Source organism: Peromyscus maniculatus, chromosome X, assembly GCF_049852395.1.
Source record: "Peromyscus maniculatus bairdii isolate BWxNUB_F1_BW_parent chromosome X, HU_Pman_BW_mat_3.1, whole genome shotgun sequence".
NCBI lineage: Eukaryota > Metazoa > Chordata > Mammalia > Rodentia > Cricetidae > Peromyscus > Peromyscus maniculatus.
In genome coordinates, this window is record NC_134875.1 from 116588725 (window position 1) to 116605128 (window position 16404).

The 16404-nt window shown below is 40.1% G+C and overlaps 2 protein-coding genes across 8 annotated transcripts in view; both read left to right on the plus strand.

Annotated features, from left to right (window-relative positions):
• Pir (pirin) overlaps window positions 1–8015 on the plus strand; it is a 94753-nt gene extending 86738 nt beyond the window's left edge. For 2 of the 3 annotated variants that reach the window (XM_042269024.2, XM_042269023.2), the window contains 2 exons: window positions 3749–3815; window positions 7497–7890. In XM_042269024.2, the coding sequence (XP_042124958.1) occupies window positions 3749–3815; window positions 7497–7612 (183 nt within the window). In that variant the 3' untranslated portion in view covers window positions 7613–7890. Of the gene's footprint in view, window positions 1–3748; window positions 3816–7496 lie in introns of all 3 variants that reach the window. The other variant, XM_006973204.4, reaches the window with a different exon arrangement.
• Window positions 8016–8160: 145 nt separating this feature from the next.
• The window catches only part of Vegfd (vascular endothelial growth factor D), a 35218-nt gene continuing 26974 nt past the window's right edge, over window positions 8161–16404 (plus strand). For all 5 annotated transcript variants that reach the window (XM_006973202.4, XM_076562473.1, XM_076562471.1 and 2 more), the window contains exon 1: window positions 8161–8964. In XM_006973202.4, coding sequence (XP_006973264.1) covers window positions 8875–8964 — 90 coding nt within the window. In that variant the 5' untranslated portion in view covers window positions 8161–8874. The remainder of the gene's footprint in view (window positions 8965–16404) is intronic.

A 16404-nucleotide genomic window follows, 5' to 3' on the forward strand; every position in this document is an offset into this window, starting at 1 on the left:
GACCCTGCAAATTAAGTTTGTTGCCTTGGCCATGGCCAAACCAAACCAAACACCTAAAGAGTTGGGACCTTCTGTCCCATGTCTCTTTTTCACCTAAAACCTCACCTCTCCAAACCCCTTAGAGAATAAGTCCTTTGTGATAATGAGTTGTTATTGAGGTCTTAGCCATTTACACATCACACTGGAAACAAAAAAGAAGAGCTCAAGCCAGATGAAAAGCTTGCCCAGCTGTGTCAGCCAGTAGCTCACCACAAACACCACGAGCAGCCCTAGAATCTGGTGGAATTTTGGTATGCGATGTGGCAAAACAGTGCCTCCTTTCCTTGGATCTCTGAATGTTGTACAGACTGAACAACCATTGTGATGGCTAATCTTGGTTGTCAACTTGGCACACCAGGGAAGAGGAAACCTCAGTTGAGGAATCACCTCCATCATGCTAGCCAGTGGACACGTTTGTGGGTTATTTTCTGGATTTCTGGTTGATGTAGGAGGTAAGAGAGCCCTAGCTGTGAGCACAACCATCTCTAGGCAAGTGGGCCTCAGCTGGTAAGAAAGGGAGGAGAGGGGCTGGAGAGAAGGCTCAGCCACTAAGGGCACTGGCTGTTCTTGCAGAAGTCCTCTGGTTGAGGTTCATAGCAGCCGCATGGCATCTCAAAACCATCTGGAACTCAAGTTCTAGCAGATCCCATGCCCCCTCTGACTTCTGTGGGCACCGGGCATGTGTAGTCACAGGCATACATGCAGGCAAAGCACTCATACACATAAAATAACTAACTCTAAGGGAAGAAAGGAAGGAAGTGGGGAGGGAGAGAGCAGAACGTGAGCCTGGAAGTGAGCCAGTAAGCAGTCTTCCTCTGTGGCCTCTGCTTCAGTTCCTGCCTCCAGGTTCCTGCCTCCAGGTTCCTGCCTTGGCTTCCATCTATGACATACTGTAACCCAAATAAACCAGTTGGCTTTGGCCAATGTTTTACCAGAGAAGCAATCTAGAACAAGCACAATGATTAGCTCTTAGGACTGTGCAGAAGCAAGAGTCAATAGGGAGTGGATGAAGATCTGTGCCTACAGCAAAGAAAGAATTTTAGTGCGTGAGACATCTGTTTTCAAATGACTGATTTCCAGCTCGGTTAACATTTGTGTGCATTTTGATAGTGAGCTGGATTATGTGAGTCAGTAAGACCATGATGTTTAGAAAATTACAGACTGAAGGTTTACACATATATTTCTTTTTTTAAATTATTTATTTTTGTATCATGTGCATTGGTGTTTTGCTGACATGTGTGTTTGTATGAGGGTGTCAGATCCCCTGGAACTGGAGTTACAGACAGTTGTGAGCTGCCGTATGGGAGCTGGGAATTGAACCTGGGTCCTCTGGAAAAGCAACCAGTGCTCTTAACTGCTGAACCATCTTTCCAGACCTGACATGTATTTCTTATATGTGAAGAAGTAATTAAAACATCAACCAGGTGTGTGTATGAAATTCTACCAGCCCTCAGATATAGGGAGTAATACATTAAGACTTTTGAAGATGTATCCTTTCAAACACACTCCCATAGCAAAAATAAAAATAAAAATAAAAAAAATGAAACCATTCTGCCATGCATTCTTACTTAATTTGCATTTATTATTATCATTATTATTTGGGTTTTCGAGACGAGGTTTCTAACTGTATAGCCATGGCTGTCCTAGACTTACCCTGTGGACCAGGCTGGCCTCAAACTCACAGAGATCTACCTGCCTCTACCTCCCAAGTGCTGGGATTAAAGGCATGCAACACCATTGTGTAGATGTAATGGTCTTATTAAATAAGAAACACAGAGCCAAATGCAGAGTTAAAAGCCTAAGAGGTCAGAGCAGTAGCTAAGAGCTGATACTAAAAACCCTTTCTTACCACTCGCTGCCGCTGCCGTCCTTCCCCTGAGACAGAGGCCTACTTCCTGTGTATCTGTCTTTTTATTGACTTTCTGTTCTGCCTTCTCATTGGTTGTAAACCCAACCACATGACCTCCTCGTCACTGTCTGTCTATACAGACCTCCGGGTCTTCTATGGTTGGTGTTGAGATTAAAGGCGTGTGTCTCCATGCTGGTGGTGTCCTTGAACACACAAAGATCTGCCTGTCATGTGATCGGGATTAAGGATATGTGCTACCACTGCCAGACTTCTGCTATGGCTTGCTATTAGCTCTGACCCCCAGGCACTTTTATTTATTAACATACAAATAAAATCACATTTCAGCACAAATAAAATATCACCATACCATTGCCTGGCTATTAATTTATTTTCAATTGAAGCCAAAAAGATAAACACATTTCAGACCTTTGAAATATTGCAGCTTATTAAATTTACAGAAGAAGAAAAGGTTAAGTATTAATTTTGTTGATTCCAGTGGTAAATCTTCTGAGACTAGACATTGGAATTATTTCAAGTTAAAGAGCTTTGTATTAGTAGAAGCACATAAATATTTTATGTAACTTAAGATAATAGAGCTTTGCATTAGTAGACATGTATAAATATTTGGTATAATTTAAGATAGTTTTGCATATTTAGAAAGATGCTATATTATTAGAATATGAGTGAAGTAAGAGCCAGAGGCAGTGGAGGACTCCAAGGCAACAGTGTCTTCCAGACTCAGCAGGGTTGATGTGCATATGAACTCACAGAGTCTGTGACAGCACTCATATGACCTGCACAAGTTTTAGTGGGACCAATCCCAACACGGAAAGGGGAAAGTGGGCACAAAGTCTCACCACCAACCAGGAATCTATTTGCATTTGATAGCTATTGGAAGAGGGAGAATCAGTTTTCTTCAGTGGAGTGACAATGGGTATTTCAACCACACTCTAGGCCAGGCCCCATGCTCAGGATTAGTTGGCCAACACAAAATGGACTCCATGTATTTGTGTGTGTGTGTGTGTGTGTGTGTGTGTGTGTGTGTGTGTGTGTGTGCGTGCTTTTTTGGGGGAGTGGTTTGATTTTTTTTAAGAGAAAGAAAGAACATGAAATTATATAGATAGGGAGAAAGTAGGGTATGGGGGAGGGGAAAGATGACCAAAATCTGTTGTATGAAAAAGTTTTTAAAATAAAAAGGAAAGATAATAAAATTTTTAAAAAAATGATTTTGTTAATGAGAAAAAAGCTAGTTCAGATATTTCGTTGTGAAGATGTTTCTGTTAAGGAAGACCATAAGGAGATGGCTCAGTGAGTGAATTGCCTGAGTAACAAGAATGAGGACCTGATGCTGGTTCCCCAAGCACCCATGTAAAAGGCTGGGTGTGATAGCATATATCTGTGAATCTACACAGGAGGTAAGCCAAGACAGGCAGATCCCTGGAGTGTGTGGCTCGTCAGTTTAGGCAAGGGGTGAGCTAGGGTTTTAGTAAGAGACCCTGTTTCCAAAAATAAGGTGAAGAGCTACTGACGGAGACACTTGACAAAGACCTCTGGCCTCCACACACATGCATATACATGTGGTCCTGCATACACACCCAAACACAAAGAACACTTTAACTACAATTTCCCTTCTTTAATTTACAGATGTTAATATATAGGTAACCTGGACTTAGTGCTGAATTCTGGTTGCTAGCTAGGATATTAACCATCCTAAGGAATAGACATTCCCATAGCAAGGACTACAGAGGAAATGTTCCCGTATCTCCATCCACTTAACTTCTACGTTAGCTATAATTGTGTCCAATTTGACATTAAAAAATAAATGTATTCATTATTTGATGCCTTCTTTGATTACATTAGGACCCCCAAAAAAGCCATTTTGTCTTAATTGCTGGGGAGCCATTAAGAGAACCAGTTGTCCAACATGGTAAGTCCAAAATTTTGATGGTTTTCCTGGCTGAAATTCTTTTCCTTTGATGTGTGTGTGTGTGTGTGTGTGTGTGTGTGTGTGTGTGTGTGTGTGTGGTATTACTAGGAAGTCATTTCTCTATTTTCAGAGGAAAATATGTACATGATGTTTATGTCTACACTCATCTCTTTTTGAAAAAAGACATTTTCTAAATACCTATGATGTGTAATAGATTGATCTTAGATCTGTGGGAAGAATGAAAACTCTTTGATTTTGTCATAAGGGTTTTCAACTTGAAGGGAAAAAAGTCTTCGTTGTCCACTAGGGACATGAATATCATTTAACTAAAATAACAATGGTTTCGATACTGTTTTGTGTTGCTATAATAGTATACACGAGACCGAGTAACTTCTAAGGAAAAGAAATTTATTTTGGTAGGCATTGCTGAAGGCTTGGAAGTCCAACAACATGTGTGTGTGTGTGTGTGTGTGTGTGTGAAAAGCCTCATGTTGTTTCAACTCTGGACAGATAGTAGAAGGTGAATGGTTATATTCCTGAGAGACAAAACTTGAGGAGTAGATATGCTTCATAACAATCTGCTGTCGTGGTAATAAAGCCAGTCTCTCTCTGAACCAAAAAATTAAGCCAGTCCCACAAGATTGAGAACTTACCCACTGGAAAAACTTGTACCTCATCTTTGTGATCTAATTGCCTTTTGATGGTCCCAGCTCCCAATACTGCCCAAGGACACTCAGATTTCAATATGAATTGTGGAGGGGAAGATCAATATTCAAGCCAACACCATCCTTGTAATCTATTATATTTTTTGTGAAAAATATGAGCCTCTTGGGAATAATACTTCTTTGAAAATTTTTACGATAGAGGGGGCCTGGGAAGATGGCTCAGCAGTACATGCTGCACTTGCAGAGGAGTCAAATTTAGTCCCCAGCTCCAGAACATCTAATTTCCTCTTCTGGCCTCCTTGGGCATCTGCACATGCACGTGTACACACACGTGCGCACATGTGCACACACACACACACACACACACACACACACAGACACAAGAATAAAATAAATATTTTTTAAAGAAAAAGAAATAGAGTTAATTATTGTATGGAAGAGGTATTACTATAGTTGAAGGCAAAAAAATACTGACACAGGTACATTATCACTTTGGATCTTGATGTCTTTGTATCATTGGCATTTGATTAAATGAGAAACACCTCAAACCCAATTTATTATTTATACCTTTGTCTGCAAAATATACTGTGCAGTTCACTAATCATTAAATTAGACATGATTTAAGATCTCGTTGTATTCCATTACTTTGGCATGAATTCCAAGGCATACACAATGATCTCAGATAAGCCAGCTAGTCATAAATTTAAATAACACTGAATATTTAGAAAATATTATTTTTTGTTCTAGCAGTAATTTAGGGGGAATATTAAATCATATGCCCCCAGCTTGTGACATCTCACGTTAATTTTTCACACTTCAAAATTTCACTCCCAAGGTTCATAGCCCCTTCTTCCTTTTGTCAGGACTAAATAAAATTGTTCTTTGGCAAAGAAAGCTACAAACAAATGGAGTCGGGTCATCATCTAGTCATAGACTGGAATTTGTATAGGAAAAGAGTGTTTGGGATGAAAACCTTTTATGTTAGGCTCTTCCCTCCCTGGCAGTAATGAGAAACAAGAGTCCAGTTGAATGAAGATGGCAAAGCAAAACCGTAGGCACTGTGCATGTAAATCCTCTTCCAGAGCCTCTGAGCTCTTGTAAGCACAAGCCCACATTAATCAGACAAAATAGATGGATGTCTCTTGAACTGTCAGTTACTGAGAGACAAAGCATTTTGTTTGGTTTGCCTAATTTGCTTTTCTTTTTAAGTTTTTTTTTAACCTTTTCATGTTCAAAGGCAGCCACAGACATCTTGAGAGTATTTGGGGACTGGTTGCATGTCTGTGAATTATTAATGCCCTGCTCCACTTGTCGTTGAGGGTTCTTAATGAAGACATTAGGCAAAGACGTCACAGCATGTTGGATTAGAAAAGAACCTTAACTCTAGTGGAGTTATGTCCCTCCTACAAGTGAGGAAAAAAATGCAGACATTTCATTTTCTTAACGTATACTTTCATACCATTTACTGTTTACTAAGTATCAGTCAGAGTGTTTTTCAAGTGTTAATTTATTTAATCTTCAAAACAACCCTGAACATTTGACTGGGGTGACAAGGGAGTGATGAAAAGACAGACACATAGACACACATAGAGAAAGCTGGAATTGGGTGGCCTGTACTTCATCTGATGGAGATCTGCCTACTATGCACCAACCCAGAACCTCAGCAAGTGAATTATGTCCAGCACAGGGGGAGAGTCAGCTCTTGTCTGTGGGAGGTCTCTGTAGGAGAGCAGTCTCAGGTTGCAATCATCCAGGATGAGGAAGCTGTGGTTATTAGTTTTCGCATACACTGCCATGTCCTCACACAAACCAGAGGAAGACTTGCCAATTTCCTGAGCCTGACTTATGATTTTGCCGGTTCCCATGAGTTGGAGACATTGGTCCTTGTCAATAATAGACATTCACTCAAGGCATCCCCCCTTTCTGCATAATGTCTTAGGTGACCCAAGGACAGTTTATAAAACTGAGAGACATGGGATGGTGTCAAAAATCGAATATAGAAATGAACTACAGAAAAAGAGTTGAGGTATAAGAATCATGGGGTTCTGTCTGGGGAAACCATAGGAAAATTATTGCATATCAGGTCAGTCCTTGACTCAGTATTTGATTCGTTTGACCCATAAAATCTAAAGTATACAATCCCAGGCCCTTTCCTGAATAAAAAATCAGTTGACTCTAAGGAATATTTTTTTTTTTAAAAAAGTGCTTCTTGACTTGAAATTTATTAGTAAAATTTATTAAAGCGATGGTGCCAGTGGTCCTTGGCAAGAGGATGGTCACACTAGTGTGATGTACCTTTTGGAATGGTGGGTGAATAAGATATTATTAAAATGAAAGACAATAGGAGCAGAAACAGAAAAGTTTACAGGAAGATAAAAACACCTTTCATGCAAGCACATGATAGTGACTCATGACAGGAAGGAGAAACTAGCCAAATTTAAAAACTTGACCCAACCCGTGGTTGCTATAGGGCACATGGAGGTATCGTCTGGGGAACTGCAAAAGAACTATTAGTGTACAAGCTGTTCAGAAGCACTTCAAGCCCCTGTTTGTTGTCAGGAAAATACTGCTAGTTTTCAAAACAGACTTAGAACCATCCCAGAAATACATAGCCCCACCCACTGCTTAGACAGACACCAGAACTCTGCTATGATCTAGCTGATTCATAACACCATGTCGGTTCCATTCCTGACGTCACTTCATGTTGTACAAATGACAACTACAAAGAATGTGTGAATAAAGAGGTCGTCATGACTGGTGAGGAACCTGCAGTGGACAGTAAGACCTAATCGTGTTTATCTAGGTTTGGTCTGTATGCTAACTTATACTCATACACAGTCCCAGCCACAAAACTCAATTACAGTCCTGTAGGACTGAACGCTGTGAAAAGAGACCATTGCTGCCCAGATATGCCTAGATTTTGTTTCAAATGAGGAACTAAAGTAATACATACCACTTCAGTGGTAGAAGAAAATGTTATCATCCAGAACTTTGTAAATGTCTCTTTCTGCCCTAGGTCCATTTGTGATGAACACCAATGAAGAAATTTCTGAGGCCATTCTTGATTTCAGGAATGCAAAAAATGGTTTTGAGGGGGCCAAAACCTGGAAGTCAAAGATTGGAAACCTGTGAAGTGCTGAAATTCTGCCATTTGGATGGACTGGCCATTCAGTATATTCAATTTCCAAAGCTGGTTTAGCTGATGCTTCTAAAGAATTTTACATTTAGCTGGGTGGTGGTGGCTCATGCCTTTAATCCCAGTACTTGGGAAGCAGAGACATGCAGATCTCTGAGTTTGAAGCCAGCCTGGTCTACAGGCCAGTTCCAAGACAGCCAGGGCTACGCAGAGAAATCCTGTCTTGAAAACCCAAAAGTAAAAAATAAAAAAGAATTCCACATTAAAATGAAAAGGTGGTTTTTGTAGTGAGTCATCAGGATGCATTATATACATGTATGAAATTGTCAAAGAACAGATTTAACTATTTTAAAAAGGCAAAGTACAAACAATAAAAATGGTAGTAGTACATGCAAATAATTCTAATTGTTACCTCTTTAAAAATCAATGTTCTTCCTTTTGATGGAAATTATTAAGCTATTAAAAACAATTGCTTATGTACATGTGCTTTTTATATGTGAGAAGATGCCCTTTTAGTCTCTGCCTTTTGGGGTTTCCTTCGAGCATGTTTTCCTTCTTTCTGTCACTGGCGGCCGCTATCTGAGCATCTTAAACTGTCCTACTGCAATTCAGCCGCCCTCCCAGCCTTCAGAACTTTGTTCTGGGTTTCATGTTACAGGTTATCTGCTTGAAGAAACACAGCAGTCCTGACCATGTGAGTCAGCTCTGAAAACTGCCCCACTATTGCGAGGGACACAGCAGGATTCCAGCCAAGACTTCCCTGCAGTTTTCTGCCAAAGTCTGTGTCCGATTTACGACACATGCTCCTGCGCGCTTCCTTGAAGATTGTGAAAAAGTTTTAATCCATAGTTAGATTCCAGCCTGCTGGAGCTCCAAGTGTCGGTCACCTCCTTTTATAAAGCAGCCACAACCTAGGGCATAGTGGGGATTTTTTTCTTTCAACTTTCTGGACATGAAATGACTGTAGAGTATTTTCTAGCTTAAAGTGGAAGACATGGCCACCTCCTGATTATTTTTGCAGCAGGAATCTTTACAATTTTTTTTTGTCTTTCTCTCATACTAAGATTGTGTGTGGCAGGGGGTGTCCCTTGACTAACTCAAGTCATTTCATTGGATTTTGATTACAACTGATCATGTGATTTTTCCTTGTAAAGTTGTGGGGTTTCGAACTTTGCTTCTGGAGAATGTCTTGCAGCACTTTTTAGTAGCTGCCTGGTATCAACTGCTTAGTCATCAGTGGACATTTAAAATATTCAAAATGTATAGAGAGTGGGCAGTGGTGAATATTCTCATGATGTCCTACGTGTACCTGGTGCAGGGCTTCAATAGTGAACATGGACCAGTGAAGGTAGGTGAGCTCGATTTTTTTTCGTAATGTTTCTTTTTGTTGGTTTTCACAGAAAAAGTCCTTTGCCCTCACTGTGGTTAAAACAATATAAAAGCTCAGGCTTAGCCTGCCTGTATTAGTGACTGCTTTGTTTCTTGGACTTAATCATCTTCTTGCCATGAGTGTATGAAAATGTTTATGTGTGAGAAAATTTGTATGATTGTTTTTTATGTGTTGTGTGTATTTGGAATGGGAATAGCACACAAGCATTCTGGAAACTTTTGACATGGCATGGGAACGTTTGCTCCCAGTTTTGCCTGATGATGGCACAGTGGCTTCTGATGAAGCTGGGATTCGTCTTTATGACACACACAAGTTTATGGGCTGTTGCTTTTTAGGTTGGTTGTGAGCAGCAAGGTTGAGTAATTTCTTCTGTAAATTGAAAATCACAGTGCTTTTCATGGATGTTTTCTGTCTGGTTCTGCAAATTACCAATCGCTACCAACCAGGGAAAAAAAGTTTTCTTAGAGTCTGTTTTTGTTCTTGTGCGTCTGCTTTTGAAAATGTGTATAAAATTAAGCAGTTGGCAAATCTTTGGTTCTATGAGCAAGCATCAAGGACAGCCCAAGAAATTGAGAACAATGCAAAAAGGATGACCTAGGGTGCTACTGATGGCCAGAACAACATTGTCACTCAATGTTGTGTATTTTAAAGCCTTTTTATTTTTTTGAAAAGGACTCAGATGTAATTGTTTTGACTGCAATACTACTAAATCATGACTGATTCAGAAATTTCTGGCTATGACCAGACAGAAATCAGATGTGGACTTGAGCTTTGTGGCATGCATTTTCAATAGGGGGACATATCTCCACTCCCAGAGCAGAAAATAGTTCATAAGGATGTTAACTAGTTTGCATGGAAAGCACCATATGCATGTAGTCATTAATCAGGTACTAAATCTGCACCCAAGCTTCATAGGGCAAGACTCAAAGGCTCCTGGCACTGGGATTCACATTTACAGTGGATTTCCTTTCACCTACAGCCTGAGATGGGGATCCAACATCAAGGCTGGTGGCAGTCATGTAGAGCTGAGGACGGTCCTTTCTGCCATGTACATTTGGGACTTGCAAAGCTTGAAAGGTGCAGGCTGCTAGGCAGGAAACCTTTCTACCCCAGCACAATGCTGTTCAACATTTCACTTAACACTAGTCTTCAACCCTATTCCCCAGTGAAGTTTTCAATGTTTAGAATTGACTCTTTTATAGACACAGCTACCAGAATCCTCCCTGTGTCCCGGGCACAGTGAAATTTTACATGTTTTGAAGTTACTTCTCCCATTGAAATTTCTTGAATGGGCAATGGAAGAAAGTGACTGCATTTTCATGGGACCGAAAACATGCCCTAACAGATGGCCGATGTGCAGTCTGTGTTTACTAACATGCCTCTCAGTGTTTCTCTTACGTGACCTATTTTCCCTTTGAACAGCGAAGCTACATCCAGGGAGTTTAGAGCCACCCAGCTCCCAGCTAAATTAGATTGTCTCTTAGGTGAAGAAAGTGTTGCCTGTAGTTAAATAGAAGTTTGGGACTACGCATGACTGGGTTCTGAGACAGAACGACAGACATCATTTTGCTTTATATATTCTCTTTCCCCTCCCCACCTCTTCAAGAGAAAGCAAAACCAAAGAATTCTTTTGTTGTTTTGTTTTGTTTGAGATAGGGTTTCTCTATGAAATAACCATGACTATCCTAGCATCTACTTTACAGACCAAGCTGGCCTCAAACTCAGAGATCTACCTGCCTCTGCCTCTCCAGTGCTAGGATTAAAGACGTGTGCCACCACTGCCTTTTTAAAAATTTCTTTTTAAAAAAATATTTTTATTTTATAATTAATTTCACATATCAGCCATGGATTCCCTCGTCCTCCTTCCTCCCACTCCCCAGCCCTTCCCCCCCAATCAACCCCCATTCCCACCTCCTCCAATCATCCTGAGTGAGGTAACCCAGACTCAGAAAGACAAACATGGTATGTACTCATTCATAAATGGATACTAGATGAAATCTATTTCTTAACATGGATATTTTCTTGTTTAAATTAAAATTTAGCATAAAAATATATTCAGAGTAGTAATGGATTAGGACATTAACACTGATTAGTTTTTGCTTTAGTTATAAGAATGTTCATTTGTTATACAATCGTTGTGGTCCTCCTCAGTCCTAAGTCTATGAGAACATGCTTTTCTCCATGCTCCCTTTTCTGACCACATCTGTCCCAGAATGGCTGTGATGCCAAATCTATTTCCATGTTGCCCCCTTCCCTGGTCTGAACTTTACTTCCTAGCTTAGAGAATTGTCCTGTTTGGTTTTTTGTTTTGTTTTGTTTTTTTTCAGCTTAGACAGGCAGAGACTATGGTACACTTCTATGAATCTGTGAACATTTTTCTTCTACTATAATCATGCAGATGGCTACTACCACCTAGGACAATTGTACTTAATGCCATTTGAGTGAAAGACATCCTTATTTCACTAGTCTTGCAGCTTATGCTTGGAAAACTAGCTGTTTGGGGTCAACAATGCTTGGAAAGTGTGAGCTGAGGAAAACCTTTGCAGAAATCTTAACATTTTCTTTGCAAAACAAAGATCTGGGGAGATTGCTCAGTGGTTAGGAGCACTTCTTTCTCTTACAAAAGCCTCAGGTTCAGTTCCCAGTGGCTCACAACCATCCCTAGCACCAGTTCCAGGGGATCCGATGCCTTCTGACCTCATAGACACCAGGCACACATGTGGTGAACATACATTCAAAAAAAATACCCAGACACATAAATAAATCTTCAAAAAAAATTTTAAGTTAAAAAAAAAACCCTGATTGACTCATTAATAAAATCAGATTGCTGACCAGGTGTGGGGTTTATTTCAAGTTCTATTTTCTCAAGCCCTTTATACATTTGAGATTAACAGAGATAGTTCCTCAAGGTGTGCACTTTACAACAGTTTGTTATACATCTAATCACAATATTGTACCCTCTAGACACTTAGTAAATAATTACCAACAGCTGTATGCTCTTGCCATTCAACATGTCCTTCTAGACAGCATGGTTTCTGGCTGATCTAATAAATAATTGTTGTCACCAGGTATGTTGGAAGTCATTATAATTACTGATGAAGTTAGCTTCTATACATCTTTTCCATGGTGCTATGAAGCCCTGTCGGTATGGTAATAGAGGATTAATTCTAAGTCATGATAGCTTCCAGAACTCTTGAAAGTTTCTTTCTTCTTCAGCTTCACTCTGTACTATCTTTTTAGGCATTGTAATGTGTATAGAAGGGTATTGTTAGATGATGGAGTCATTCAGTGCTACATCAGATTGGAATAAGTCCCAAATCCACATGGCTCACAAGACTTCATCACCTTCATGCCATTTGACTTCTCTTGAAATGGTCTAGGAAATAACTTGCAGGAGAGTTTCCTGGCTTTGCTGCTAGTCAGGCGAGCCAGTGAGCTCTTGTCTGATTTTTCTGTCTTGCTGTGAATTCAGTAAGAGTTTTTATATCACTCTAAGATATTGTAGTACCCAAGATACAATAGAACCTTACATCCTGTGTATAATACTTCCTTGTATGGCTCATTTAAATTGAAAAATCCTGACTTAACACCTGTGAATAAAATGTTGCTATAAACATCACAAAGATAATTTGTGAAATAGAAACAAGGTATTTGTATATACAAATGGTCCCATAAAAGAACCCTTGGTAAAAGACCTGGATCTCTCAGACACAAATATTTCCACAGTTGGACAAAGGCAGTAGAGAAATAGGTATACAAAGGACAATAAAATTGTTCCTGAGCAATATCTAGGGGTCAGCTCTTTTTTTTTTTTTAGAGAGATTTATTTCATTTTAAGCTTTTTGTGTGTGTAGTGTGCACATGAGTGTGGGTACCTGCAGAGGCCAGAAGAGGGTGCTCTGTCCCCTAGATTTGGAGTTACCAGTAGTTGTTAACCACCTAACTTGGCTAATGGGAACCAAACTGTTCTTTGCAACATCAGCAAATACTCTTAACCCCTGAGCCATCTCTCCATCCCGTATAACTCATTTCTATCATATGATAGGAGCAGAGAGTGGGAGTTTAGCATAATTGGGAATGAAATGGGATGAAAGGAATCAATAAAATGAGCAATTTTGCTTAGGTTGTACTTATGGTGGCAAATCCATTTTTCTCTCTCTTGCTTCTCGTTCTTATAGTCTAAGATACTAAAGCATTATAAATCAAAGGCATTCTGGGGCATCTTCAGCATCATGAAAGCCTTGGCTGGCTAAGATGCCCTAACTCATAAAGACTGTCCTGTATCTCTCATTACAACTTTCCAATATTTGATAACTCATTATTTTTTTTCAGCAGGTATTTATTGAGTATCTACTGTGTGTAGGATCTGAGAATGCAGCGAGAAATAACTATTTCAGCTCTCTTGGAATGCATATTTTGATTGTGCTTGGTAGAAGTGGACAATATGCAAATCGGTAACATGTCAGGAACAGTAATAATGAAAAACACTCAAATGAAGGAGAGGACACAGAATGAGATAAAGGGGGAGATTCTTCTAATTCAGTTATATTTGTGCACAGTACTGAAAGAAGTGAAGCAGGCAGAGGTCATCATCAGGGTAGTGACTGAAGAGGGAATAGCTTGGATATTCTGAGGATGAGCCAAAGAACTAGAGTGGCTGGTGGAAGGTAAGCTGAGCTCAGAAGTGCAACTTTCAGGGTTGGGAAAGTAGCCAGAGATCATGCAGGTGGGGGTGAGCCCCAACAGAACTTTAGAGACATGACAATTTTAATTTTATGCACCAGGAAACCTTGTTTTCATTCATTTCAACCTTTTAAAATGCAAAAGCACGTGCTTAAGTCATAGACTGTTCAAAAACAGGCTGCACACTGGATGTGGCTCCTGGGTCACAGTTTACATACAGTGTTCTGTGTTACACTATTAATTTTATTGACGGCATCCACCTGTACCTGACATTTCGTGGTGTGTTTATCCTGGTTTATTACACCCTCACCAGTAGGATGAAAGCTTTTCAACACAGGAGTGTTTCGTTGTCTTGTTTATGGCATTGTCCCAGCCACCACCTTGCAAAACCTGTCACACAGACGATGCTGAAAGCAGTGTTTGCTGACTGGTTGATAGACTAGCCTTGGAGGATCCTGAGACAGCCAGGTGAAGGACAGCACTAAACGGTCTCTGGCATCAATCGTCACCTTGGCTTGCCTGATTGCATGATTTTTATAAAATCCAAAAGCACTTTTTGAGGCAGTGTATTTACCCTGTGATATTTTACTGTGGACATGGGGGTAAGATTTAGGTGAATATGTCCAAGAATCCTGAAATGTCCTTCTAGTCTTAGGCCATCCAATAGGATGTTCACTTCTAGAACCCAGAGTCAGAGTGGAGTCACTTTAGCCCATTATTTCAGCCTGACGGTCACAGGAAGTTACACAAAGCAGCATCTAGTCACACAGTGTCTCTGTGCACAACTTAGACACCTCCCTGTCTTTATCTCTGAAGCCTTCAGATGCCTACCTATGTTTTCATCGTGAGTGATTTGTGAAGGTGTGGCAAATTATGACAAAAATACTGTGATCAGATACTTAGTGAGGTAAGGTGAGAGTATACTGTAATTACAACCACCCTCAAAATCTTGGTGGTTCATAATCCGTACAAATTTATTTGCTGCTTGTACTACACAACCCTCTTGGTTCATCCACAGTCAACTCACTATCAGTATGAAGCTAGCTGAGTACCCACATGTAGAATGTTCTAGATCACTGTGACCATTGCATGCTCTGACCTAGAAGTGAGTGGCACACATCATGGATCCACTGTCCCATTTAGGTGCAAAGAGCCAGGAGGTGCACTCTTACCTTGACTTCCGAAGGTAGGATGCGGGAAATATTTCAGGAACACTATTAATAACTATCACACACAACTTTGGCTATGTTTAATATTTCTTGTCTTAGAGCAGTGTTGGAGAATACATTGTCACTGGTTTCCATTATTCCTCTTTTAATGTGTGAAATAATGTCCTTTTCACATGGAAATTCTCCATTGGAGATTGAGAACTCTGTGGTTGGTGTCGAGGGTAAGGCACGTAGAAGAGAGACAGTTGTTCGGGAAACCCTTCCTCCCTGGGAGAAGGAAAGCTGTACATTCTGTTCAGTAAACATTTGTGGAATGTCTTCCGTGTGCCAAGCACATGAGTGGAAATGACACTTTTTATAAAATAAAGATGTCTTAGTCATTTTCATGTCTTACCAACCACCAGGGAGTTCACTTTGGCTTATAGGAAGGATAATTTTAATGCCTGAAACTGTAAGTAATACTATAATCTCAACAAGGCTTATTTCACCATTGACTGGATCTTATTAAATAACCTTAGCACTGACAAGGTGAAGATGAGTATCGCTTTTTGAAAGACCAGCATTTAAATAAAAATTATCACAGCAGAGAGAAAAATAGCATGTTAAATATTTTGCTGTCCTGTTGTGAGCGGAACTCTTTAGGAAAAGTATAGTTTTGATTGAATAAATAACTTTTTATTTCATTTTTATTAGTCCTTTGAGAATTTCATGCATTGAGTTTTAACCATATTCCCCCCTCCCTGAGTTCCTCCCAGACCTATCTCCTTTTCTTACCTACTCAATTTTGTGTCTTCATTTTTTTAACCCATCAGCGTCTAATTTGTATTGACCGTATATTTATATACATGTGGAACATCTACCCTGCACCCCCTCCTCCCAAGCAAGGCTCAGGGATAATTTTATAGGAGGGGGTGGAGAGACTGTAAAAGCCAAAGGTAGTGATTTAATGGGTATTTTAAAATCAAGAAAATACACACACACACACACACACACACACACACACACACACACACACAGAAAGAGAGAGAAAGCAGGATAAAAACATGAAAGCGGTCTTTGCAATTGCATGCTTACTTCATAAGTACATTGCTATAGGAAGGCTAGGGATCACTGGACACAGTGTTATAGATGTTGGTGAGGAAGAGAAGATGATGGGTAAATGATGATGTAGGACCACTGGATGTTTAGAAATAAATATTTTTAAAGGCTGATATGTTAGGCTGGCTGCCAGTGGCAAGCAGAACTACCTTATAGGAGACCATAATGTTTTGCACAAAGGTCTTCCCATGAAGTTGATTATGCTGTATTTTGGCTGAGATAGAGTCACATCATGCTGTTACACACCCATACAAATTTTAGTGGCTTAACACATCAATAGTTTATTCTCACATATATCTCTGTGGGTCAGCTGAGAGTTTGGATCAAGGCCTAAACCTCAGGCTGAATACATGTCTGCTCCACGTGTCTACCCTCCCATTGATGAGTGGGCTGGCAGGAGCATGTGCTTGCAGAGGTGGGAGACATGTAGAAGCTCAGTGCAATGAGT